The sequence below is a fragment of the Podarcis filfolensis genome, assembly GCF_964270895.1.
Source record: "Podarcis filfolensis genome assembly, chromosome: 16".
Lineage (NCBI taxonomy): Eukaryota > Metazoa > Chordata > Lepidosauria > Squamata > Lacertidae > Podarcis > Podarcis filfolensis.
This window is the reverse complement of record NC_139620.1, coordinates 13,688,163-13,715,506: the sequence shown is the minus strand read 5'-3', so window position 1 is coordinate 13,715,506 and position 27,344 is coordinate 13,688,163. Positions and strand designations below refer to the sequence as shown.

At 45.6% G+C, this 27,344-nt stretch overlaps 1 protein-coding gene and 1 long non-coding RNA gene across 9 annotated transcripts; one reads left to right on the top strand and one right to left on the bottom strand.

Moving 5' to 3' along the window:
* Nucleotides 1–974: 974 nt before the first annotated feature.
* LOC310752098 (uncharacterized protein) lies at nt 975–26,670 on the bottom strand. 5 transcript variants are annotated; one of them, XM_083591843.1, is made up of 12 exons: nt 26,653–26,670; nt 17,629–17,815; nt 15,545–15,700; nt 13,691–13,827; nt 11,536–11,681; nt 10,538–10,726; nt 9,689–9,778; nt 7,406–7,495; nt 5,771–5,893; nt 4,155–4,286; nt 3,015–3,131; nt 975–1,481 (listed from the first exon to the last, which is right to left on the bottom strand). In XM_083591843.1, exons 2-12 carry the CDS (start codon nt 17,787–17,789, stop codon nt 1,368–1,370), a joined length of 1,455 nt encoding a protein of 484 aa, XP_083447969.1. In that variant the 5' UTR covers nt 17,790–17,815; nt 26,653–26,670; the 3' UTR covers nt 975–1,367. The 5 variants fall into 5 exon arrangements, with proteins under 5 accessions (XP_083447969.1, XP_083447967.1, XP_083447968.1 ...); XM_083591841.1 differs by lacking the exon at nt 26,653–26,670 and adding an exon at nt 25,666–26,430; XM_083591842.1 differs by lacking the exon at nt 26,653–26,670 and adding an exon at nt 25,079–25,624.
* On the top strand, nt 8,805–18,032 carry LOC310752147. Of its 4 annotated transcripts, none has more exons than XR_014542848.1 (4): nt 8,805–9,296; nt 11,385–11,541; nt 13,634–13,790; nt 17,899–18,021. It is a non-coding gene; the product is annotated as an uncharacterized lncRNA (long non-coding RNA). The 4 variants fall into 4 exon arrangements; XR_014542849.1 differs by having other exon boundaries at nt 11,294–11,541; XR_014542846.1 differs by lacking the exon at nt 13,634–13,790 and having other exon boundaries at nt 11,294–11,541; nt 17,899–18,032.
* Nucleotides 26,671–27,344: the final 674 nt, after the last annotated feature.

Below are 27,344 nucleotides of genomic sequence, written 5' to 3'. Positions count from 1 at the left end.
ATCCCAGACCCTCCAAGTATCCTTATTTTCCAGGGACGTCTGTGATTTAGAGAAGCCGTTTCAGTTTCTGATTTGAACCCGGAATGTCCTGCTTTTCCTTAGGATGTCCCTATCTTCATCGGAGAAATGTTGGAGGCTACGGCGTCCACAGACCCACCCACACCCCAAACCTTTTGAACAGTAAGGTCTAGGATAGTGAGCTCACCCTGTCCCAGCCCACAGCCCTCCAGGTTCAGCCCTCTCCCCAACATTGGGACCCATCAGCTCTCAGACAGTTCAGGCAGGTGGCATGAGCCATGAGTTTCAGAGATGTTCTGGCGTTTCCAAATACTGTATGACTGTGGCAGCACGGCACTGATTTCTTGATCAGATGGAGAGCTGCTGCCCCCTGCTGATGGGTTTATAGGACTTCAACGTGACAACCTGGGTTGGTTCTCGTAACAGCATGGTTTTGCAGGGATGGGAGGAAAATGACTTGCTTGCCTGGATAGAGGAGACACAGAGGTTTGAGAGTGTCTGCAGAAATAAGACATTTCCTAAGAGATTTTTTTGGACTTCTCCAAACTTTGAGGCTCTGTAATCTTGCCAATACTTCCCTCTTGGGGTTGGTGACAGGAGAAGGAGTTTTGTCATTGGTGTATACAAGGAATGAGGAATTTCTGGTACTCCAATGATGGGAATGCATTTTCACCTTCCCCTGCTGATGGGAGAGTTTATCTGGGTGGCAGCAATTTGATGCCACTGTTTTTATTTTCCCAGAATGTTGTGGCACATCAGAAAATAAACAAATAACTAAACTGGGAGCCTGAGGGCCACATTGCCTTTTAGGAAAATGCCCTGGGACCGCTTGGAGATTGAGGCCTGAGGTAAAAATGGTTGGAGCGAGAGATAAGCATTTTATATTTTGTATACCGCAAGGCAGTTTCTACACATACTCACAGAGGTTCCCCACAAATGTGGTATAAACAAGGAAATAAAGAAAATGTAGTAAGTTTTTAATAACCGAAACAGATGGAACAGAGATGTGGAGGGAGAGGAGGGGATCATTCCAGAAAGAGGGAAAGAAAGGAAAGAAGGAGGGAAGAAGGAAAGAAACAGAGAGAGAGAGAGAGAGAGAGAAATCCTTCCACACTTCTAGCCAGACCTGGAATAGTGCAAAGCCAAGTAATCTGACTGAAAGGCCAGCAAAACCCACACTGGAAGGCGAAGTTTCTTGCAAACTCTTGCAGTGGATCCAGACTTGAAAGCTGACCAGGCAGCAGTAGGAAGAAAACACAAGCAAATGCTATTAAAAGCTTGCTGGGCCAAAAAGCTCCTGGAGCTGGACAGGAGTTCACCGCCCCGGGCTGTTTGGGGTGGGGCAGCAGCTACTGCGGCTTCAGAGCATAGAAGACCCCCCAGCGCTGGTCCCCATCCGCACAGCGCTGCAGCTTCTCCCTCCATCCAGAGGCCAAGGACTCAAACTCGCTCTCTGAGAATTCCTAGGCAGAGAAGAAAGAGAAGAGTCACTCACAATCCCTGGTGGGGTGAAATTTATTGTTTTGTTCTCTGTCTAGGGAGGGGACAGATCTGTCAATTGAGGTTTCTTCCAGTTTCTCGTTTTTCCAAGAATAAGTTCAGTTGTTTCCACCTGCACATCAGTTTGGGGACTTATTTTTAAAGTCCTTGTGAAAATCCATCAGCATTTCAGTACAAATTTCTCCCAACATACACATTTTCTTAAGTATTTCTGCATAATGCATGCATTTTTGCAAAGCATCTTTCCCCATATATTTATATTTCCCCTCAAAATGCATTTTTATGCTTACTTTCACCAAGGTGTGCTTTTTTATGCACACCTTACCTTCATTTTTGCATTTTTGTACATGTTGCTTGGTTAGAAACTGCTTTACAAAATCCAGAAAAGTGCAAATTTCCAAGAATAGCTCTGTTTCAGTTCACATATTGTTCCAGTTAGTGTTCCAGTTAGGTAGGTTCGTCTTTAAATTCAAACTGAATCATGTTGTCCCCCCCCCCACCCCTATCACCGTATGGTTTGTTTTTATTTACACTGCTCAGAAATGCTATGATTATGCACAATATAAATGCTGTAAATAAACAGAGAACAAGAAGGAATTGTAAATGTCCTCATGGTGCAGTAGAAATATTTATACTGCCCGCTCTCCACTCCCTTGGAAGTTTTGCCTAATGTTTGTCTGAAATCTGCTTGCCTGGAGCTCCCACCTGCTGCTTGATTTTTTTTTGGGGGGGAGAAGGATTATTACAATTAATTACACCTATTTGTTGCTCATAAAAGGCCTCGAAGCAACTTACAACTGTAAAAAAAAAGAGAGAGACAAGTTCTAAAGCTTAAAACATCATATTCTCCTGCATTTTGATAAAAAGGACAAATCCTGCCTCACCTCAGCCAAAGATGAACACCATAGCATTATTTACTTTGAGTGGCCATAATGCAACATGATATAAAGGACAGATTGTACCCCAGCCTAGGTCACTGGTTCTACTTCGGCCCTTTTCAACTGCTTGCCCAGTCCTCCGAAATGCCCTTGCTCTCTCCCAATATTTGTTTTCGTGGTGTTGTCATTGGTCAGGGCCAGCCCACCCATGAGGCAGACTGAAGCAGCTGCCTCGGGCGGCGGAATCCCAAGGCGATTCTCTGCTCCTGCCACCAGAGAAGTGAGAAGCAGCAGAGGCTGCTTCCGGCGACATCTTACCACTGCTTCTGCTCACTTTTTCCCAGCCACTGGAGAAGCGACTCTGGCTTCCAGGTTTCGGCAAGATCTCCCCGGAAGCTGGAAGCCAAAGCCGTGTGACCCTGGTAAGTGAGGCTTTGGCAGAGGGGAGACGAAACAGGACAGGCTGTTCCTGCCTGCGGTCCAAGTCTGTCAGTTTTCAACAGGTGTGTGTGTGTGTGTGTGTGTGTGTGCGTGCGTGTGTGTGTGTGTGTGTGCAGCCACACAGGGAGAGAGACAAGCTCAGCTCTAGGCTGCTTCATCTCCAATCTGCCGACCCACCTGGACAAATTGCTGCTGACTTCTTTCCAGCTCTTGCAGCTCTTGAGTCAAGGCTGACAGCATCCGCTCTGTATAGTCCAACGCCTGGACCTGCCTGAATCCAGCCTCCTGCAGCACCTGGAAGGTGTTGGCAATGAGGATGAGAGGTGAGGGACCTTTCTGAATTCAGCTCTGCCAGAACCAATGGCTCCCACCCCTACCACACCCAGCCTTTCCGGAGCCTGTTTATACGATCACATTCCCTACAGCAGTGGTTTTCAACCAGTGTGCTGTGGCACCCTAGGGCATAGCTGTCAACTTTTCCCTTTTTTAAAGGGAAATTCCCTTATTCTGAATAGGATTCCTCACAAGGAAAGGGAAAAGTTGACAGCTATGCCTTAGGGTGCCTTGAATGGTGCTCAGGGGTGCCTTGGGCAACACTGGCTTCTGTCCCTCCTTCTTTCCCTCCCTCCCTCTGATGCCCTCTCACGTCTCTGCCTCCCAAAGGCTTGCACAGCTGTTTGTTGCAGCAGCCCTGGCCACAAGCTCCCCAGGCGAATGGTGCCTCTGGCGCTGGCCAAGGGGAGCTGGTTGCCAGGAGCTGAGGTGGCCTCGGAGTAAACAAGCAAGCAAGCAAGCAGATGAGGGAGCCCAGCCAGCCAGCCCTCCAGCCCGTGCTGTTGGGAATGGAGAGACAAGTCCCAGGCCCTGGTGGGGCAGTGTGAGGAGACACCTCTCTTTGGGGCGGGGGCGGGGAGCAGCTCAGAGACCAGGAGTGGCAGCAGCGGCTGGCCAAAGGACTCCCAAGGAGAGGGGAGAGGAAATGAGGCTGAGGGAACCCTAAACACAAGGGAGGGTGTTCGAAAAAGGGTGAGAGGCTGTGGGCTCTGCAGGCAAGGGGTGACATAACTGGGCTCCTGAGCCCCACAGGGGTGCAGCAGAAAGAATGCAGTGGGTCAAGGGAGCCTTGGACTCAAAAAGGTTGAAAACCCCTGCCCTAGATTGAAAGCAGCATGTGAAGGACAATCATGAATGATTCTGGATTGAGAAAAGCTATGTTTTGGGGCTACAAATAGGGTACGCAGCCTTAATCTAAGTAAAACACCTGCTATGGCCTTCTTACTTGCCTGCCTTCTTTCACAAACACACACACACCCATACCTGGCCATATTCCCAGGGCGTGAGAAGGCTGTAGCCCCTCCGTCTGACGTACTCCGTGAAAGCTTTCGACCAGGGGCGAGGCCCACAGCAATAATCAGAGATGAGAAGCTGCCCGCCTGGCTTCAGCCACGACTAGAGAGGAGACAGAGAGATGGCTGGGTAAGATCTGAGGGCAGAGGGCACTGGTGGGACAGGATCCAGAATGTTGTTGTTGTTGTTGTTTAGTCATTTAGTCGTGTCTGACTCTTTGTGACCCCATGGACCAGAGCATGCCAGGCACTTCTGTCTTCCACTGCCTGCCGCAGTTTGATCAAAAGGATCCAGAATGCCATCATTATAATTACAGTGGACGCTCGGGTTGCAAACGTGATCCATGCGGGATGCACGTTCGCAACCCGCAGCATTTGCAACCTGTGTCTGCGCACACGCGGGTTGCGATTCGGCACTTCTGCGCATGAGCAATTGCTGAAACCCGGAAGTAACCCGTTCTGGTACTTCTGGGTTTCGGCGGTCCGCAACCCACAAAGACGCAACCTGAAGCGGCTGTAACCCGAGGTATGACTGCATACTATTATTAATTCGTTGTTGTTGTTGTTGTTGTTGTTGTTGTTGTTGTTGTTGTTGTTGACTCTTTATCCATAGATCTCAGGGAGGTTCACAGCATGGTGTTATAGATTTGCAGGGAACGGGGGACTCTTTAAACCCTAGAAGTTGCTAAATGGTAGGATTTTGATTGCTTGGAGTACTGAAAGGAAGATTGGAGGCCAGTGGAAAAATATAGACTAAGTTTTCTTTCCAAGCTAAGGTCTCACCTGGGAGAGAGGCATTAGCATGACAAAAGGTGTTGATGATGCATTTGAGGTGTGCCTGGAAAGCACAAGTCAGAGTGGTTCCCCCCTTGCCCTGTTCCTTGCCTGGGGAAAACCTGCTCTTTAGTGCTAAATTGGAACAAACGTGGATCCAGGGAAAATATGGATTGCTGTTTGCTCCAACTGAACACTTTCCTGGGGGAAGCAGCTGGACAAGTGGAAGTGTGAATAAGCCCTTTGTTATGTTTACACCAAAGGTTGCTTCCTGTTTGTGTGTGTTTCCTCACAGAACTCAGCAGGAAGGAAGATAGGGGCAAAACCAGAATGTGATTGGCTCTATCGCCACCTAATGTCAGCCTCCCTGCCTTCTGCCCTACCTAGGGTTGCCATATTTCAAAAAGCAAAATTCCTAACACCTGCAAAGTTGGTGGGATTTTTTTTTGTAAGGAAGAACCAAAATTGTTGAGCTTTGGGAGCTGTTTCTGCTGCTTTTTCCTTCGCGTTGCCATACATCCGGGTTTCCCAACCTCACACCATTTTTACACCCGAAAACCAGGACAGGTCAGGGTTTCTCCTGACGCATGGCAAGCCTGGCCCTCCCAAACCCATTGGACACGAACCGCTTGTTAAGAGCATTGATAAAATAAAGTACTGCTGTTTCCCATGTACTCTGAGCGCTGCTTCATTTTAGGGCACTGGGGGAAAACACAGTTTTTGGATTCCGCCAGAGGGCTGCCCCCAATGATGCGAGGCTGAATTGGTTGTATTGCTTGTATTTTTCTGCACGTTAAGAGGAAGGAGACTCACCAAGAACCTTGCAAAGAGAGCACTCTTGCCTGGCACATGCAGGACAGTGTCCCGGCTGTAGATGACATCAAAGGTGTTCTCTGGGAACGTCCTTCGCGTGGCATTGCCAATTTCAAACTGCACCTAGAAGCAGAGCCGGCACAAGAACGTTTCGGAGTGAAATCCAAACAGCAGCCTCTCCTACTAAGTAGCATTGCAGCTGATCCACCTAGGACAGGCATGTCTAAATTCAATCCTTAAAAAAGCTCAGCAACTCTGGTCAGCTCTCACGCATGTTCACTTCATCGAATCTGGCCCTCTTTGAAAAAAGTTTGGACACCCCTGACCTAGGAAGTGTTTTCACCCAAGCTCCCATGAAATGAACAGATCTGCCCTTTTAGATGGCTGACTTAGAGAGCTACACAACATACATTTTTAGTTCTTCCCCTCCCCCTGAATCCTGGGAATTGCTGTTTAGCCTTCACAGAGCTACAATTCCCAGCACCCTTAACAAACTACAGTTCACAGAATATTATTTTTGGGGGGAGGGGGATGGAGTGATGTACTTTTAAATGTATGGTGTGTACACAGCCTTCACGTGCTTAGCTGCTTCCAGATGACCTGTTTATCCTGATATCTTTGCAGGGAGATTCAACAACAGTATTGGCTATTGAATGAGTATTTCTGTTCTGCTTTCGGGGAGGTTAAGTGATGTTTCTTCGAAACTAGAATTATCCCACACTTTCCAGTGCTTTTTCCTGTAACTTTCCTTAATGCAAAAAGTCCAGTTTGGGGGAGGGGAAGCAGTTAGGGATGAAGGAATCTGTTAATTTCAGTTTCTCTCAGTTTCTCATTCTTCCAATTTTAAATTCAGTTCTCCGAATTTCCATAGCAATTTGTGATTTTTAAAAAACAATTTAAAGTCTTGATGAATTCCATATCAATTTATGGATATATATATATATATATATATATATATATATATATGAATTACGTAGCAATTTGAGATTTTTTTAAAACATTAAAATTCATCACTATTTTAGTGCAATTTTCTTCCTAATACACACATTTTTGCATTCAGTTTTGTACATATTTTTGCACGTAATTAATATAAAATATATTTGTTGCTTGAATGAATATGCGCATTCTATGCACACTTGCTACTGATGCGTGCATGCTTGTACACAGTTTTTGGTTGGAGAACTGCAACTCAAAACTCAGAGAAGTGAGCATTTGTGAAGGACAGCTGTATTCTGGTTTGGGTATCGATTCGAGAAGTGCAAGTTGGGTAGTTTCTCGTTTAAATGCAAACAAAAACGAATCTCTCCCCATCTCTTTGTTGCCCCAAAGCACCAAATCAGCTTTAACTGCTTAACATGAATTTGCTGACATGAGATTGAGCCAGTTTGCTACAGTCTAGATGCCCCTTTAATTCCCTTTAATTAATTCGGAAGGGCTGTAGCTCAGTGGTGGAACATCAGCAATGTGTGCAGAAGGTCCCAGGTTCAATCCTAGCATCTCCAGTTAGGGCTGGGAATGTCTACCCTATCTGAAACCCCAGAGAGCCCCCTATCAGTCAGGTGGACCTGAAATAGGTAGAACTAGTATAATAGAGCAGCTTCCTTTGGTTCCCTCTCCCTTTCCCCTCATCATTACCAAGGATCCAGTCTCCTTTTGCGCTTGTTCCAAAGCCAACTCCACCATGTTGTGGGAAAGATCCATGCCCAGGACTTCCACGCCAAACTCCTTGGGAGGAAAGGAAAGAGTCAGGCCACCTCAAGGCTAGATGATAGCTCAAAGATGGGACCATAATCATAGGCTGTCTGTGAACTCATTTTCTTTTAGGTTTACTTAAAATGTTGTGGTCCGGAGCTTTAATGCTTTGAGTTTTATAATGTACATTCTGGGAATGGGAGATCGTTTAATCCTGTTTTGTATGATTTCCTTCCTTCCTTCCTTCCTTCCTTCCTTCCTTCCTTCCTTCCTTCCTTTTTCCTTTCTGCTCTCCTCTTTTGCTATATCCTTGCTGTCATATTTTTATGTTGTCACTGCTGAAAATACCATTAAAAAATTCCCTCCCCGTAAAAAATATATGGGGCCATCATGGAAGAAAACAGGAGTTTCCAGCACTCAGTGGCATAGCATGAGTTGCCAGTGCCCGGGGATGCCCAGAGGAGGTGGTGGGAGAGAGGGAAACAGATGGAGAATGCATGCACATTCAGCTGTCTAACAGTGTCCGCGCCACCCAGGAGATCACAGCCACAGAGATAAGAAGAGTTGTTCCATTGTCTGGAGAGGTCACTCTCTAGTTCTCACTGCGAGAAGTGAGGTTACAGGGAACCAGGCAGAGGGCCTTCTTGGTAGTGGCGCCCGCCCTGTGGAACGCCCTCCCATCAGATGTCAAGGAAAAAAACAACTATCTGACTTTTAGAAGACATCTGAAGGCAGCCCTGTTTAGAGAAGTTTTTAATGTTTGAAGTTTTATTCTGTTTTAGTCCTCTGTTGGGAGCCACCCAAAGTGGCTGGGGAAACCCAGCCAGATGGGCAGGGTATAAATAATAAAATTATTATTATTATTATTAGTTCGCATGGAGAAGCTGTTATCAACAGAGCCCAGCGAGGAAGCGCTTAGCTGCATTGAGGCAGAACCAGGTGTTGAAATTTTGCGCCCCTAACAATTGTGTGTCCGGGGCAACCGCCCCGTGCCCCCCTTCCCACGCTACGACACTGCCAGCACTAGAGTCTTAAGTCAGCCCTACTCATTGCAGTAATCTGATGTCTAGGTTTGATGACTGCAAGGTGTTATACCTGGGGCTACCTCTGAAGACGGTTTAGCTGGTGCAGAATTCAGTGGCCAGGTTGCTCACTGGGGCAAGGCGGTTTGAGCATATTACACCGATCTCGGCCCAACTGCACTAGCTACCAGTCAGTTTCCAGGCACAAGTCAAAGTGCTGGTTTTGACCTATAAAACCTTAAATAGACTTCATGGAAGATACAACTATCAGTATCTACTAGCTGGGATGGCTGTGTTCCAGCCTCTGAATACCAGTTGCTGGAAATTGCAGGTGAAGAGAGTTGCAGCGGCACTTCTCCTGTTTGGGGGCTTCCTACAGACATCTGGGGGTCACCGTGAGAACAGGATACTGTACTAAATGGACTTTGGGCCTGATCCAGCAGACAGACTTTTCTTATGCTCATAGTCAACCCATGTTTTCTAGGATAAGGGACATGGATGGCATGCATGTCAAAAAAGGCCATACAGTCTGATAGAAGATGGAATGGTGGCTGATGATGCAATACTGCGATGTCACAAGTTGCACTCTTGCATCATTCTTCTTGTCCGCTGCTCTGTAAACCTGGGGTGGGGAATCTGTGGCCCTCCAGAAGCTGTGGGGAAGCTAACGTCCATCAGCTCCAGCCAGCCCCTTCCCCCCTGTGTTGGATTTTAGTTGTGTAAGCTCTTTGGGAGTAGAGACCCATCCTCTTGTACTCTGTGGAATCACCATGCGACGCTGCCAGGGCCAACCATCATCACCATTCTTAAAGGTAAAGGGTTAAGGGATCCCTGACAATTAGGTCCAGTCGTGACCGACTCTGGGGTTGTGGCGCTCATCTCATTTTATTGGCCGAGGGAGCCGGCGTACAGCTTCCGGGTCATGTGGCCAACATGACTAAGCCGCTTCTGGTGAACCAGAGCAGCGCACGGAAACGCCGTTTACCTTCCCGCTGGAGCGGTACCTATTTATCTACTTGCACGCTGACGTGCTTTTGAACTGCTTGGTGGGCAGGAGCTGGGACTGAGCAACGGGAGCTCACCCCGTTGTGGGGATTCGAACCGCTGACCTTCTGATGGGCAAGTCCTAGGCCCTGTGGTTTAACCCACAGCGCCACCCGCGTCCTGTCACCATTCTTATTCAAAGGTTTATTTGCGCTTGTACCTTAGCCATGTAGAAGTCACTCCCGCCGAGTCCGCAGCCAACATCCAGCACTCGTTGGCCCTGTTTCAAATCCAGCATACGTACCAGCTCCTGTAGAGAGATGGGGAAGGGGTAGGCGGATCTCTGGCAGGAGGGCAAGGGCAGTAGCTGAGTGGAAAAGCACTGGCCTTGTGTGCAGCAGGAGCTCCCAGGTTCAATCCCAAGTAGGGGTGGGAGAGACCCCTGCCTCAAACCCTGGAGAGCCACTGCCAGCCAGTGTAGACAGTGCTGAGCTGCACTGACCAATGGTCTGACTCGGTATAAGACAGATTCCTATATAAGCCAGTCCTTTATTCAAGACCATGTGGACTAGAAACTTACTTTATTTTGAAGGGAATGTTCAGCATATTTCGAAGGGAATGTTATTATAATTTCCTAATATAGCTCAGTTGGTTAGAGCATGCTGCTGGTAAGGCCAAAGTTGCAGGTTCGATCCCCGTATGGGACAGCTGCATACTCCTGCATTGCAGGGGGTTGGACTAGATGATCTTTAGGATACCTTCCAACTCTACAATTCTGTGATTTCTATTAATATAATTTCTCCCCAGCATCTGATGCCCTTGGCAAGTAACTCTGCAGACTTCCCCAACCTGGTGCCCTCAGGATGTTGCTAAGAGTCCAGCTCCCACCAGGCCCAGCCCACATGACCAGTGGTGAAGGATGATGGGAGTTGTAGTGCAAAACGTCCAGAAGGCACCAGTTTGAGGGAACCTGTTCTCCTATGTTAATAATTTCTGGCATCTTTAGCCTGTTTCCCCAAAGCCTGAGGTCTTGGACCTGCCTGCCACTTCCTTCCCCAGCTCCAGATACCTTGGTGGTCGTGAGGCCTCCGGTGCTGACGAAGCCAGGCCCAAAGACCCACTCGTAGCGACGGATGTTGCGGGTGGCATACTGCTCGCTGTCTAGAAACTTCTGGAAGGTGTCGTATCCCCAGGTGGCCTCGGGGTTTCGGGGGACTTTCTGGAGAAGCCAGCACACCTGGTTGCGGTTTTGCTTCCTCTGTGAAAAGGAGCGTAAGCCAGAAACGGGCATTCCCATCATCTCATTTTTGCTTTTTGAATTTTTAAACAAGTTTCTAGTCCCCAAGATCCTGGCAAACTGCGAGAGCCCCTGACCAAGTCGCCAGGGTAGAGCCCGGGGCCTAAGAAGTAAAGCGCTGGGAAGGATTAAATTCTGAGCAGCGGATGGAAAATTAAAAATAATAGTAAGAAAAGTACTGTGGAATAAATAATAAGCATAAGGAAGAATAGAAGGGTGGGAACAACAACACCGTGAAAGAAGGGTGGGAGGTCAACTTATAAATTATGTATTAAATCCGATGTTAATTTATATTTTAAAAAATGAAACTAAATAAAAATTAAGTGGCCAAAAAGCCACACCCTTCGATTTGGGGGCCCTGCCCTATCGTTGGGCAAGCAGGGTATTGCCCCCCAAAGCATAGCCTGCCCTCAGCCAGCTAGCCCCTACCTGTTTGCCTCCTTACTTCCATCCTGTCCAGGGACTGTCACTGCCTGTCAGCTTCCTTCTCCTGAGTCTCAATGCTGCTGCTCTTGTAGAACTCAACAGGGCAGAGGCAGAACTAAAACCAACTGGCTCTCGCCTGCCGTTGGTGCTGCCTCCACCTGCTATGGGCGTCCTCTGCTTTCCATCCCACCAGTTCCAACGGGCACCAGATGCCATCGCTGCCCGATGACATCCTATGCAGAGGTGGCTGTGGTTGCATGGAAGGCCCTCGGCACGTGCTCCTGTGCTCCTCCGCACGTGGCGCAGCTTCAGAGCAGAAGGGCGGGAAGGGAAGAGGCGGTTACCTTGATGTAAGTTTGCACCGATCGGGACATGACTATCTCAAATCCATAGAGCTCGTCCCCGCACGTCTGATGGGCTGAAGTGAAGAGGTGATTGTATTCTGCAGGTGTTCGATAAAGAGTGGGGTTGAAGGCTCTTGGCTGGTCTCCTGCGGGGAAAAGATGCTAATAGGATTGGGAGCTTGATTCTAGGCAATCAGAGAAGCAGACACGGAGCAATAGTTCCAAATTACAAGAAAGAAGATTCCACCTAAACATTAGGAAGAACTTCCTGACAGTAAGAGCTGTTCGACAGTGGAATTTGCTGCCAAGGAGTGTGGTGGAGTCTCCTTCTTTGGAGGTCTTTAAGCAGAGGCTTGACAACCATATGTCAGGAGTGCTCTGATGGTGTTTCCTGCTTGGCAGGGGGTTGGACTCGATGGCCCTTGTGGTCTCTTCCAACTCTATGATTCTATGATTCTATAACCAGGGCCGGATTTAGGTTTGATGAGGCCCTAAGCTACTAAAGGTAATGGGGCCCTTTAATATGTCCAGCTGTCCTTTGTCAACAACAAATTGTTGCTGTTTTTTGTGCTGAATATATGCTATATGGTCATTTATAGGACCTAATAGGTATCTAAAGCCATTTGCACATGCAGAATGTAGGCACCCTATATATAGAAATGAGCAAACCAGCGATATTTTAGGGACTAGGCTAGCAGGTGGGGCCCATTTCTTACATCATAGGAGCCTACACAAAACACTGTTGCTGTATGTAAGTTTTATTTGTTATTGATCTTATATTTTGGAAATGTACATCCAGTGGGGGTTTTTTGCCCCCCCCCCAAGAGAGCAGGGGCTTAAGCTATAGCTTGTTTAGCTTATACGTAAATCTGGCACTGAATCTAACCTCTGCAATGGATTCAGAGTTCAGGGCTGGGCAAAGTGGTTGGGGAGAAGCCCTTGCTCAGTGATGGGGTGATGCACATAGAGACCTATAAGCTCAGCTAACTGGCCAGGCTAGAGGCCTTGTGCCTTTTTTTGTGCTAGGAGCAGCTTTAGTCCCAAGGTTGTAAACAACATCCCTAAGTGTCTACATTCAGTGGCGTAGCGTGGGGGGTGCAGGGGGGGCCAGCTGCACCGGGCGCAACATCTGGGGGTTAGGGTTAGGGGGCGCAAATCCATGGGTTAGGGGGCGCAAATTACTTGCCTTGCCCCGGGTGCTGACAACCCACGCTACGCCACTGTCTACATTTGGCAAAATAGAGTCCTTTGTTTCCTTGCCTAATGAACAGGTAATGAAGGAAAGACCATACATGGTATAATTGGTTGTGTTGTGTTGTAACTTTAGATTGGAGGAAGTTTATACATATGTATTGCTTAATAGAGAACAGCTACCTATCTTAAGCAGGCCCCACCCATTTTGGCTTGCTCAGCTTTTGGAGAGAGCCTGTTTATGAGCTCCAGGTTTGTTAAATGCATTCCTCCTTGATTCCTGTTTAGTTAGCCTAAAACTTGTATGCATGCTCAAGTACAGTGGTACCTCGGGTTAAGTACTTAATTCGTTCCGGAGATCCGTACTTAACCTGAAACTGTTCTTAACCTGAAGCACCACTTTAGCTAATGGGGCCTCCTGCTGCTGCCGTGCCACTGGAGCACGATTTCTGTTCTCATCCTGAAGCAAAGTTCTTAACCTGAAGCACTATTTCTGGGTTAGCAGAGTCTGTAACCTGAAGCGTATGTAACCCAAGGTACCACTGTAGTTCTTTGTAGTTAAAAGGATTCCTCAGAGGAAATCTGATTGGTTCTTACAAACACTGTGTAAGAATTCTTTTGTTAATAAAAACGGTCTGGACAAGGGAGTGGCTATTCGCACTTCCTCCCAGAGTCTTGCTGGCCAAGCCTCGTGTCTATTTTATTAATCAGGGTCTAGTCCTTTCCTTTGCCTTCAGAACGCAACAGGAGAGTGATCCCACTGAGCCATTATTGCTAGCAATAAACACCCTTTGTTTTCTCACCGCCGCATGGAGATTTCCCTCAGCCTCAAAGGTTAATTTTGCTACAGGGGCATTTCTTAACTGCACCGCCCACTGAATGTCAACTCCACTTATGGACCTTCCAGGGTCTCTTGAGAACTGGTCTCCTTTGCTCTGCCCCCTCACCTATTGGAACTACTGACCAGACTGGTAGAAGCAGGATTCCCGGAAGAAAAGTCGCCCTCCTGGACGCAGCCAGAGAAGCAGCTTCTGGGCCACGTCACTCACTTCGGTATCCGACAGGTACATGAAAAGCCAGTTGGAGAATATGAGGTCGAAGCTACGGGGGGAGGAGAAGAGAGAAAGGCTAAAGCTTTCTGGGAGGTGATATATAATGAATTGAAAAGGATGTTTAAAACAACGTTTGTATAAAAACAACAACCCAGAAGCTTTTCTTAGGGACAGAACTACCTAAACTGTGTAGAAACTTATTCATGTATAGTAGCAAGAATATTACTCGCCTCAAAACAGAAAGAAGCAGAAGTCCCAGCAAAGGAAGAATGGATACAAAAAACTTATGGAATATGCAGAAATGGCAAAAATTACCGGAACAATAAGAAATCAAGATAACAAACTTTTTTTTATAAAAGAATCGAAATGGTTTGTTGGATATTTCGAGATTGTAAATTGTAAACAGATTGTAAACAGATAAGAACGTTGTCAGGGTTATTGTAATAACCTGCAGTTTCGTAAGAGTATATATTGAAAGTAGATGATTAAATGAGCAAATTAAGTTAATTTGGATATGCAGAAGATATTAAAAATAAATTTAAGGGACCGCAGGAAGAGGGGGAAGGAAGTCAAGTTTTGAAATGTTAAAATGATTTTAAAATTAGTGAAATGTATAAACCTGAAAAGCATAAATAAAATTTAAAGAAGAAGAAGAAGAGAGAAATCACTGTGAATCCTGCAAGGCCTGCTCCTTGCTTGCCTGGTCCATTCCCACCAGGCCTGGGAGGCCCTGACCGACTCCAGCTATAAAGGCTGCGTTGATGGGAGCTTGTATGAAGGAGAACCAGAGAGGTTCCATTTTGCCTCAGATAATAGGCATTAGCTCGGATCAAGACAAACAGAACGCTGGCCTTCTCGGCGGTTAGCCTCCTCTGTAACTTTTCCACCTCAAAAGAACACCATACCCTCTGAGATTCCGGGGACAAAAACTGGGACGCTTCTTTTTTCTTTTTGGGTCCTGAGCTCTCGCGCATGCGCAAGACCAAAAGACGCTCTTGCGCATGCGCAAGACCAAAAAACAAGTGGCTTTCATTCTGGTGCTCTGGCGCAAGCCAGCTGACACACACTAGAGCACCAGACCCAAAAAACAGGACATTCCAGGATCCAATCAGAAGCCAGGATTGGCTTCTGTGATTCCGGGATATCTTGCTTGTATTGGGACTATTGAGCGGTATGTAACACTACGATGTATAGTCAGCAGAAAGCTGGCCCAAAGCTGATAAGCATCCTGGCACCCCATCACATACAAATTTAGCTCTTGCCCTCCCACTTCCCTCAAAAATGTACTGACAAGCAAACTAAGCGAAAGCTGCCAGACGTCCCATCACCCCCTAACCTGTGTACCAAGCCAGTGTAACTGCTATTTTTGCAATATGAGATAAGACAAAAATAAGTAGTTTTAGGTTGCCATGGGGATGGCTTGCACTAAATGACAATAGAAGCGTAGCAAGTATTAACATATGGAGTTAACTGTATAAATTGTGCGAAAAGATGAGCAGGATTTGGAACTTGGTGCCTTTTTTTCTCCAGTCTGAAGAAATCTTTTCTTTTACCCCCACTCTGGTGTGATTATTGACTTGTCACCCGAGCATTGGACCATTGCATCTGAAGCTCAGGATGTCTAGAGACCTTCAGGGTGGGGGTCCTTCACCCCATGGCCTGATTAGACCCACAAGCTCTTTCCATTTGGCTCACAAGGCCCCCCAAAAGAGAGAGAAAAAGTACAATAAATCGCCACTGAAATCAACAATAAAATCTGTTTCTACCTCTGGCTTGGCAACTGCAGGCTGGTAACGTCGGCCTGTAGGAAATCCACATTTGGCTGGTGTCCGTTCTCTTGTCGGTTGTGCGCCAGGAAGCTCTCCATGAAATCCACAGCTGTGACATGGTGTGCCAGCTTTGCAAGAGCTGCTGTGAACCGGCTGACAGAAAAGCAGGGAGAGGGAGGTCTTAGGCCTCAAACCCAACAAGCACATTTCTCCTCTACTCTTCCCCTCATCCCTGAAATGGGCAATAATAATAATAATAATAATAATAATAATAATAATAATAATAATTTAGTTATATCCCACCCTTTCCAGCCGAAGCCGGGCTCAGAGGGCCTGTTTTTGCCTCATTTGAGACTGTTTTGAGAGCTAGTGTGATGTAGTGGTTAAGAGCGGTGAACTCGTAATCTGGTGAACCGGGTTCGCATCTCTGCTCCTACACATGCAGTTGCTGGGTGACCTTGGGCTAGTCACACTTCTCTGAAGTCTCTCAGCCTCACTCACCTCACAGAGTGTTTGTTGTGGGGGAGGAAGGGAAAGGAGATTGTTAGCCGCTTTGAGACTCCTTCGGGTAGTGATAAAGCGGGATATCAAATCCAAACTCTTCTTCTTCTTCATTGCATTGGCAGCGCATTTTCCAAGGCATCTGGGGTTCCCCCAGGGGTGAGCGCAAGGAAAGGGGCTCTAGGATGTGCAAAGTTGCTGGATTTGACATAGCAGTTTCCAGCTGTTTCCAAGAGGTGGAGAACTTCAGGCCCAGGGGCCAGATGCGGCCCTACAGAGCTCTCTGTCTGCTGGGATTCTCCCCAAGGGCCCTGCCCACCACAGGGATGTGGCCCTTGGAATGTTGCTTAGAAGGGAATGTGGCCCTCAAGCTAGAAGAAGCTTCCCCATCTTTGCATTAGAGTGAAGCAACTGCCACAGACGTTATTTAACAATGACTTAACAATGTGTGGTCTGTTCAATGCAAGAGGAGTGCTGTATGCAAGTGGACTTAATGGGATAAAAGGCTCTAACAGCCTGTATTCCTAACGCTATTCTACTGCTTGCTTTTGTGAATTTAAACTCTGCTACCAGGGCCCCTCTCCTGCTGGAGAATGAATTTCGCCGCACGTTTTGAATCCAGGCACCCAGCCGGTTCTTTCATTATTTACCCTACACATGTGGATCACAGGGATTCTATTTTCCTCCCACAAGATGGGTGTGTTCTGCGGCCTGCCCTGTGCCCCCTAAGCTGTTTGCCACCCTTGGGTGTGTGGGAGGGCAATGTCCCCTCACTTGTACAGTGGTACCTTGGGTTACATACACTTCAGGTTACAGACTCCGCTAACCCAGAAATAGTACCTCGGGTTAAGAACTTTGCTTCAGGATGAGAACAGAAATCGTGCTCCAGCGGCGTGGCAGCAGCGGGAGGCCCCATTAGCTAAAGTGGTGCTTCAAGTTAAGAACAGTTTCAGGTTAAGAATGGACCTCTGGAACCAATTAATTACTTAACCCGAGGTACCACCATACTTCAATAAGATTCTCTGGTTGGTTTCAGTGTAAATATGTAAATTGGGGGTGGACTATCCTTCTCCTGAAGCCACAAATGATCCTAGGCCAGCTCTGAATGACTCTGAACACGTACAAAATGCTTCCCCCCCCCTCCTAGTGAACAGCATAGCCAACAAGCACTGGGGGCAAAACCTTCAGGCAGGCAATCTGCTGTCAGCTGCTTGGTTTTTTTGGGGGTGGGGTGAAATCAAGGTCTTGCCAAGACAGTTGGCCGCCTGAAGCAAAGGACTCTCCCTATCTGCTGGCTGAGGCAGCTGCCTCCCTCTGCCCAATGGTAGAGCTGGTTCTGCTGGAAATGAAACAACAGGATTTGCATAGCTGAAGGGGGGAGGGAGACTGCAGGACTCCTGGGTTCCCCTCTGGCCCTGGAAGGACAGTAGAAATCCTTGGGGCTTTATTGCATTATTACAGCTTTATCTGTAGAAAGGAAAATGAGGCATTGTGTGTGAAAGGGGGAGAGCGAGATGGCTTGACCAGACTTTGGCCTTTGAGAAGTAGGGTCATCACCTGCTCCCTGCACTAAGACTCACCCTATGCCTGCTCCCAGTTCCAACACGTCCTGTCCTTTCAGGCAAGGCAAGAGGGCAATGATCTCTGGGGTGTCTTCCTGTGTGAGTTGCTGGGCCCCCGAATCCAGCATCATCTCCTGCACTGAGGAGTTTTGCGAATGTTCTTCCCAGAACTTCCGCATCCTCAGACGAGGCGAAGTTTCTGCTGCTGTGGGAGCAGGTAAGAAAGCAGTGGCTCATTTATTTTTCCCAATTTTATCTCCTCCCTTTTCTGCCCCCCCCCCCCAACAGTTCATTCTCCCAACAACCCTGAGAGGAGGAGAGCAGGAGAGGATCATCCAGTGAGCTTCATGGCGGAGTAAGGATTTGTACCTGGATCTCCTAAAAAGGATATTCTCTTGACTTAACAGAAAGAGAAAAATGGCAAGAATATATTATATTAGGGACTTCCGGAGGCGGCGCGACCGGTAATGGCTGCCTTCTCCGAGTAAGGAGAAGGGAGCTCCGCTGTAAACGGGTCGTCCGCTACGGCGAAGCGGAGACCCATCCAGGAAAACCACAGGTGGCAGAAGCCTGTGGTCTCGGGACCCGGCGGGCGCCAGAAGCAGCCCCCAAAACGTTGAAGGGACCCCGTAAGGGGCTCCGGATCGCGGAGGGGGTAGCGGCGCTGTGGGTCGTTGCGCAAACAGCGAAGTGAAGCCGCATTGCTGTTGCCGGTCAGCGCTGTCCTTTCTTCCTGCAACTTTTCTGAACTTTGGAAACTACAACCCGTGAGTAAATTTGGACATTGAAAACTTTCTGAAACTTTCGTCAACTTTCTGAAACTTTTTGAGAACTTTATGGAACTTTTAAAACTTTTTAAAAAAAAGTTGAAATTTGGCTGAAAACGGAGTGAGAATAAGCAGGAAGCCCATCTCCCGCGATACTGAACTTTAAGCAAAGAGCAGGAGGAGTGGAGACAAAAAGTTATGCTTTAACTAAATGCTGGCACCCTGTTAAAGCAGTTTTCTGAGTGAAAGACTTTGAGCTATTGACTTTTGCTGGTCATATGTGGGATGCACTGATATTCTTCTTCTGTGGTACCAGTGGATTATAAAATAAATAAGAATCTCTGGTGCTGGAGCTGCCTGAATGAGCACCAGTTTGCAACTTTGGATATATTGAATTCAGGTTTTGAAACATTCTGAGCTGGAACTGGATACTTTGAAACTGTTGCAGTCAAGGCACTGTAAGAAACACTGTTTTGCTTTAAGTTTTACTCTGCTAAAAATAACACACTGTGGAGGCGATAGACATGGATTTAAATTTATAAGTTTAACTTGGATTTGATCTTTTCCCTGAAGACGTATTAAGCTCCCTCTAGAGGATTTTGGGCTTACAGCAGTGACTTTGCTTTACTTTCCCTTTCCCGGCCTCTGTTTGACTATTGCATCTGGGACTCTGCTTTCTCATGGGAACAACTTGGATTGACCTTGGATTACAGATAACTTTGGAATGAGTGGCGCAAGGAGAAGAGGAAGGACTAAACAAACAACTTTAACTTTATCTGCAGCCTCACAGCGTAGATCTTCTGTGCCGGCCTTGCCTTCCACTTTGCCTCCAGACATAGAGGCGGCCTCCCTAATACAGGCAGGGGAGGGTGAGACAGAGGAGCTGCACCTGGGAGATATGGCTTCAGGGACAAGTAGCTCTGTCTTGGAGAAAATTTTGGAGAAACTGGAGGCTCTGGACAAGAAGGCTGATTTGCATACAGCTAAAATTGAACAGAACACAGAAAGTTTGAATAAGCTGACTGGACAAGTTGCACAGAATGCCCAATCCATTGGAGAATTAAAGGAGGCTGTAGGTGAAAATCGTAAACTGGCTGAAGATACTAGTCAAAGATTGGAAGAACTTGAGAAAGAAGTAAGACCACTCAGCAAACAAGTTGGAGAACATCAGATTTACTTTTTGATGACAGAACTGCGAAACAGGGAGACCAACTTGAGGATACGGTCAATACCAGAGGTGGAAGAAGATAATCTTATTGAATTTCTAACTAAGGAATTTGCCAAGTTTTGGGAGTTAGAGGAAAAAGACTTTAAAATTGCATCTGCTTTCAGGCTTGGCAGAGTCAGAAGGACAGAGAAGCCCAGAGATTGTTTGATAACATTGAGATCAAAGGAGGAAAGGGACAAGATTTTGGGCCTGCACTACGAAAAGTCACTAGACATCTTGGGCAAGAGAATTGAAATCTACAAGGACATTCCTAAGCAGTTGCTGGACCTTAGATCTAATTACACGGAATTGGCAAGACTGTTGAGAAGCAACGCAATTATCTTCAGGTGGGAGTTTCCACAAGGATTATCCTTTACCTACAGAGGGAGAAAGATCAAAATCAAAACAGTGGAAGATAGAGACAAGTTTTTGGGAGCACACGGAGAAGACCTCCACAAAGGACTTGGATTGCCAGCGCCAGAACCTCCAGGGGAGCCCGCCCCCTCGGATCCTCAAGGACCGGAGAACAAGGTACCACCCCAGAAAGAATAACCAGATCTATCCAGGATGTCTCTGCAGCTTTTGAGTTGGAACATAAATGGCTGTAACAGTCCCGAAAAAAGGTCTAAAATTTTTCATATTTTAAAAAAGGAACAATTGGACATTATATGCTTACAAGAAACGCATGTGATTAGGCTCCATAGAAAGGTGTTAATAAATAAAAGGCTTGGTCAAGAATTTATATCATCGGATACAGTTAAAAAGAGAGGTGTAGTGATCTATGCAAAAGAGAGCCTTTCACCAAAATTTCTCTTTAAAGACGAAAGTGGAAGAATCCTCGCAATAGAAATACAGTATCAAGGAGAAAAAATTTTGATATTAGGAATTTATGCTCCAAATGAAGGAAAATCGGATTTTTATAAGAAGTTGCACGAGATCATGCTGGACTATCTGGATTACAACAACGTCATCATGATGGGGGACATGAATGGGGTCGTATCAACAAATATGGATAAGTCACAGAACCAGAACATTACTAAAGAGGGAAGACTACCTAAGACCTTTTTTGAAATGACTGACAATATGGACTGGGTTGACATCTGGAGAGTTAGAAACCCCTTGGGAAGAGAAGGAACATTCTTTTCTGAAGCTCAACTGACTTGGACACGAATCGACCAAATATGGATAACTAGAAGTCTGGCACCTAAGGTGAGGAAGGTGGAAATCTGCCCCAAAACATGCTCCGACCATAACGCCTTGAGAATGGATATGACATTGATCCCAATCGGCTCCTTTAGATGGAAGATGAATGATGGCCTGTTTAGAGATCAAAGAATTGTAAAGAAGGCCCAAAAAACCTTAAAGGACTATTTTGAGATTAATTTGAACACTACGGTGGAAAAAAGAACTATCTGGGATGCAAGTAAAGCTGTGATGAGAGGGTTCTTGATCCAACAGAATTCCTTAAAGAAAAGACTGCAAAATGAAAAGAAAGATAAAATTCTGGAAAGTATCAAAGAGTTGGAGAAGAAGTTAAGATCTAACCCGAAGTCCCAACCGATTCTGAGAGAAATTAAACTTTATCAGGCGCAATATTCCAAGCTGATAAATCAGGAAATAGAATGGAAGATTAAAACAATGAAACAAAAAACTTTTGAATCGGCAAATAAATGTGGGAAACTGCTAGCTTGGCAGTTGAAAAGGAGACAAAGATTAAATACAGTAACAAACTTAGAGGTTGAAGGAAGGAACATTCAGAACCCGGGAGAGATTAGAAAGTGCTTCCAGAGGTATTTTAAAAAGTTATATACTCAAGGGCCACAAGATGAAATAGAGATTACACAATTTTTGGAGAGAAATGGATTAGCAAAGCTGTCAGAAGAAAACAGAACAATTTTAAATGGCAAAATAACACAACAAGAGATTGAACAGGCCATCCTGAGTCTGAAACAGGGCAAATCACCAGGGCCAGATGGACTGACCTCTAACTACTATAAGACATTGAAGGATTATTTGATACAACCTTTGTTGGAGGTCAGTAATGAAATAATGGAGGGGAAGAAGGCGCCTGAATCGTGGAAAGAAGCATTTATCACATTGATTCCAAAGTCAGAAACTGAAAAGACACAACCTAAGAATTACCGTCCCATCTCCCTTTTAAATGTGGATTACAAAATATTTGCAGATGTTTTGGCACGAAGATTTAAGAAAGTTTTAAGTGAGATAATCCATAAAGACCAGGCAGGCTTTCTCCCGGGCAGACATATGTTTACTAACACAAGGAACATTATAGACATATTGGAACTTTTACAAACAAACATAAACACCAAAGCAGCTTTAATTTTTATAGACGCGGAGAAAGCCTTTGACAACATTTCTTGGAAATTTATGAAGGGGAACTTAAAAGAAATGGGAGTGGGACGGGGGTTTGAGAACGGGATTGAGGCAATATATTCAGAACAAAAGGCTAAACTGATAGTTAACAATGTGGTTACAGAAGAGTTTAAAATTGAAAAAGGTACACGACAAGGCTGCCCGATTTCCCCATTACTGTTTATTTCGGTTCTGGAAGTGCTCCTGAATATGATTAGGGGGGACCGGTTGGTGGAAGGGATTCAGGTCGGAGCGAAACAATATAAACTTAAAGCTTTTGCAGATGACCTAGTTCTGACATTACAGGAGCCGGAGTCTAGTTTGAAAAGAGTACTACAACTGATTCAAAACTTTGGTCGAGTGGCAGGATTTAAGTTAAATAAGCAAAAAACTAAAGTTCTGGGGAAAAACATGACAGATATTGAGTTGGAACAGCTTCAGAAAGAGACAGAACTAAATGTGGTTAAAAAAGTTAAATACCTAGGGGTAAACATAACAGCAAAAAATCTGAGTTTATTTAAAGATAATTATGAAAAATGTTGGTCAGAGATTAAGAGAGACTTGGATAGTTGGTCAAGATTAAAACTTTCATTGCTAGGCCGAATAGCTGCCATCAAGATGAATGTATTGCCAAAAATGTTATTTTTGTTTCAGACACTGCAGATTGTAGACAAGACAGAGTGCTTCCGGAAGTGGCAGAAAGATATCTCTAAATTTGTCTGGCAGGGCAAAAAGCCCAGAATCAAATTTAAAATATTAACAGATGCGAAAGAAAGAGGGGGCTTTGCCCTGCCAGACTTAAAGTTGTATTATGAAGCTGCAGCTTTCTGCTGGTTAAAAGATTGGTTACTTCTTGAAGATACGGATGTCTTGGATTTGGAAGGTTTTAATAATGCGTTTGGATGGCATGCATATTTATGGTATGATAAAGCTAAGATAAATAAGGCCTTCAAGAACCATATTGTCAGAAAATCAGTTTTTAATGTCTGGACAAAATATAAAGACTTACTGGAGAATAAAACTCCGAGGTGGCTGTCACCCCTGGAGGCTAAGGCTCGGAAAAGAGCCAATATGGAGGCCAATTGGCCAAAATATTGGGAGATAATAGAAAAGGATGGTGACAACTGGAAATTGCAGAGTTTAGAAAAGATGAGAGACAAAGTGCGAGACTGGTTACACTATGCTCAGATTAAAGAAGTGTTTAAAAACGACAAAAAGTTAGGATTCCAAGTGGAAAAGTCAAAGTTAGAAACTGAACTGTTAGAACCTAAGACTAAGGTACTTTCAAGAATGTATAACTTGCTGCTGAAATGGAACACACATGACGAAATGGTAAAATCAACAATGATAAAATGGGCGCAGGATATTGGGTATAATATTATGTTTGAAGATTGGGAAAGGTTGTGGACCTCTGGGCTGAACTTCACTGCATGTAATGCGTTGAAGGAAAATGTGATGAAAATGATGTATAGATGGTACATGACCCCTGTCAAACTGGCTAAAATATACCATTCGTCTGATAGCAAATGTTGGAAGTGTAAGGAAAATGAAGGAACATTTTTTCACCTCTGGTGGACCTGCCCTAGAGTGAAGGCCTTTTGGGAGAAAATATATAACGAATTAAAAAAGGTGTTTAAATACACCTTTACTAAGAAAGCAGAGGCCTTTCTCCTGGGTATTGTCGGCCAGAGTGTGTTAAAAGAGGACAGAACATTCTTTTTGTACGCAACAACAGCAGCAAGAATATTAATTGCCAAGAATTGGAAAACTCAGGAGCTACCCACTGTGGAAGAATGGCAGATGCAACTGATGGACTATATGCAACTAGCCGAGATGACCGGCAGAATTCGAGACCAGGGAGAAGAAAGGATGGAAGAAGACTGGAGGAAATTTAAGACTTATTTACAAAAATATTGTAATCTGGCTGAGTGCTGAATAGGATGCCAGTGCAGACAATTGTCTACCATTAAAATAGATTTAAAGTCGAATTATATGTCAAACCAAATTAAGATTATTAATTAAGATGAGTTAAATGATAATTTGCTTGAAAATAATTTAATAATGATGTAAGTGTATGCGGGAGGTGTGGGGGAGTCCCATGTAACAATTGAAAGATGTTAAATGGACAACGATAAGTGCTTATTTGATATATGTTTTATTTGAAAACTTTAATAAATATATTATAAAAAAAAAAAAAAAAGAATATATTATATTATCACAGAATCGTAGAATTGTAGAGTTGGAAGGGACGCCAAGGAATCTCAGCTAAGGTATCTGTGACGGATGGCCGTTATATTATATATTTCATAAAATGTATACACTGCTTGCAAAAACAACAACTAAGAAAAGCCTTACAAAAGATTATTAAATCCCTCCTTTCTTCCAAGCACCTCCAGGGGGGCATATAAATGGTTTAGCCCCTCCCCATTATATCCAGTGCTTTTTTTCTAAAAAAATGTTTAGGGGTACTCTCATTTTGACTCAAGAAAATCACCATTTTATAGTTCAAATCGGGGGAAATAAATACAGTAAATGGACAAAAGGCCACCATCAGGGGTAGCAACGGAACTGACGATTCACTGTGCTAGAGAAGAAACTAAAAATTTAATTTTTTTTAGTTTCTTCTCCCATTAGACTCACAAAATGTTTAGGGGTATGCATACCCCTCTCACCCCCCCAGAAAAAAAGCACTGATTATATCCCACATAAAAACCCTCCCCAACATGAGTGCCAATGAGGGTTCTCCCAGGTTTGGTAAACAGCATGGGAGCTAGGGAGTTCTGCCACTGCTCCAAGAACATAGCCAGGATTTATGTTGGGGTGGGGGTGGCTGGACACGTCCACCTCTCCTGTTCCAGAACCGAGCGGCCTGCAACGCGATTGGTCAGTTCGCCATTTGCCTCGCCAGAATGCGCCGCAACATCTTCCATGTGACCTCAGCAAGCATTTCAGTTTCAAACAGTCTGATTGTTCATAGTTTTAGTTCAGTGTTTTTATTTATTTACTTGATTTTATTTTTTGGGGGGGAGCAATGGCAAGCTTATGAGTTAGCAAGGGAGAAAGCGGTGTGTGTGTGTGTGTGTGTGTGTGCGCGTGCGCAACATTTGAGGAGGCAGGAGACCTTTGGGAAGTAGATGGTGGTGATGCTGCAGGAGAAAGTTCACAGGAAAGGATGCACCAGCGATGTGCCCGTGTGTCGTGCAATGGCTAAGAACCTAAGGCAAGAACAAGGAGTCGGTGCTGGATTTGGGAAGAAGACAAAAAACCAGTGCTGAGATTGAAAGAGGAGCGTCCCTTTGATGCCAGAGGCCAGAGGACTTTGGCAGCAGACGGCTGGACAGAGGAGAGAGGATCGAGGTGAGAGGTTGAAACAGCAAAGAGGAGAAAATAGTTCAAACAAGAGACAACCAAGGTGTCTGCCGAGCGGACTTAGAGAACCCTCCTGAGACCTCAGTTTCTTTTATGAAGTATTTGGCGTGTAGATGACAGTGCGCCCTATTGCCATATTCCAGGCTTCTCTCTCCCTTCTGTGCCTTTGGGAAGCCAGGAAAGAAGCCCCACTAATTTCCATCCACCCTACAAATAGTATTTGCTCCTGGACTCTTATTTCCATTGCCTGGCTTAGGAACTGTTCCCTTCCCATCATTGTCATTTATCCCCCCCCCCCCCGACTCCCAAAATCTGCCCACCCACAGCAGCCCCACTCACGTCCTGCCATGGGGTCGGCTTGCTCCTTCTGCATGTTCCCTGGGCCCAGCGTTCTGATTAATCATTAATTGACAATTGCCCTGATAATGGGACGGACAGGCAATCGGCAGGATCACCAGTTTAATCCACCTGACCCCGCCTATCATCCAAGAAAAAAACGGGAAAGAATCCCTGTGGAATTTCCCCCACTCCAAATTAATTGCCGCATTTAACCTGCCTTAGAAAGAGCAGTTGGAGAACCAGGCCATGAGCGCATCTAGCTTAGTACTGCCAACACAGACCTGCAGCAGCTCCCCTGGATTTCAGGCAGGCCTGTTTGAAGATGCTGAACCTGAGACCTTTTATGTCCCACAGGAAGATGCTCTACCACTGACCTTAAGGTCCACAAATAACAACACTTTGGTGGTCCTGAGCCTCAAGGAGGTTAGATTGGTTTCAACTAGGGCCAGGGCCTTTTCAGCACTGGCCCCGACGTGGTGGAATGCTCTGTCACAAGAGACTAGGGCCCTGTGGGACTTGACATCTTTCTGCAGGGCCTGCAAGACAGAGCTGTTCCGCCTGGCCTTTGGTTTGGACTCGGTCTGACCCTTACGTTTCCCTCCCCTTATGGTCTTGATTTATCAGCTATTTTAAAATGAGGCTGCATTTTAAATTGCATTTTAAACTGTATTTTAAATTGGTTTTTTTCTCCCTCTCTTTTCCCCCTATTCTGTTTTTACTGAGATTTTGTTTTATTGGTGTTAGCCGCCCTGAGCTCGGCTCTGGCCAGGGAGGGCGGGATATAAATAAAAATTTATTATTATTAATTATTATTAGCTTTGAGAAATTCCTCCATTGCAGGGGGTTGAACTAGATGATCCTCATGGTCCCTTCCAATTATTCTATATTTCTGGGAGGGATACACCAGAGACCAGATTCAAATTCCCACCTGGTTAGGTAGGATTAGCTGTACTGTACTCTCTCTGTCTCCTAGCCTAGTGAACCTACCTCATGGGATTGTTGAGAGGACAAATGGCGTAAGGCAATGTCTTGGATCCTAGTTGGGCTGCAGCCTCTGGGGTTTGTACTCCCCAGAAATCCCTGCTGGATTGGGGAACTCTTTCCACCAAAGGCAGCATGGGAGGCAGATCAAGGGGCTGCAGCAGCAATTGGCAAAAATCACCTCCCTCGGCCTTTTGCTAGCAGGATCCCCGCACTGTGTCTCAGTACCACCAATGGATTAAAAGAGCACCTACTTGGGATCCAAGATTACATTCCTCCGCAACCCTGGGCACTTCTCCTAAGAATTTTTCCTTTTGTGTTGTGCCTTTTAGATTGTAAGCTTGTAGGCAGGGGCTGTCTTGTTTTAGCTGAATGTTATGTAAGCTGTTTTGGAAGCAGAGGGGGGAAACAAATGCTATTAATGATAACGCACATACACTGCTCTGAGCGAGGTGGGAAGGCAAGGGGGAGTTTAAAATGCAATTAAGGCAAACATCCAGGGGCGGAGAGAAATGTACCCAGGAGATGGTCCTTACTCAAACTTGCTTGCCAAAAAATAAAATAAAAATCAACAGCATGCCAAGAAAGGAAGGCTAGATTTCGACAAGCTAATGCTAAGGTTGCCTTAGAACTGAGAAGATAACAAGTTATAGGCAGAAAAATGCACCAGGAATTTGAACAACCAAAGGAAAAAAGAA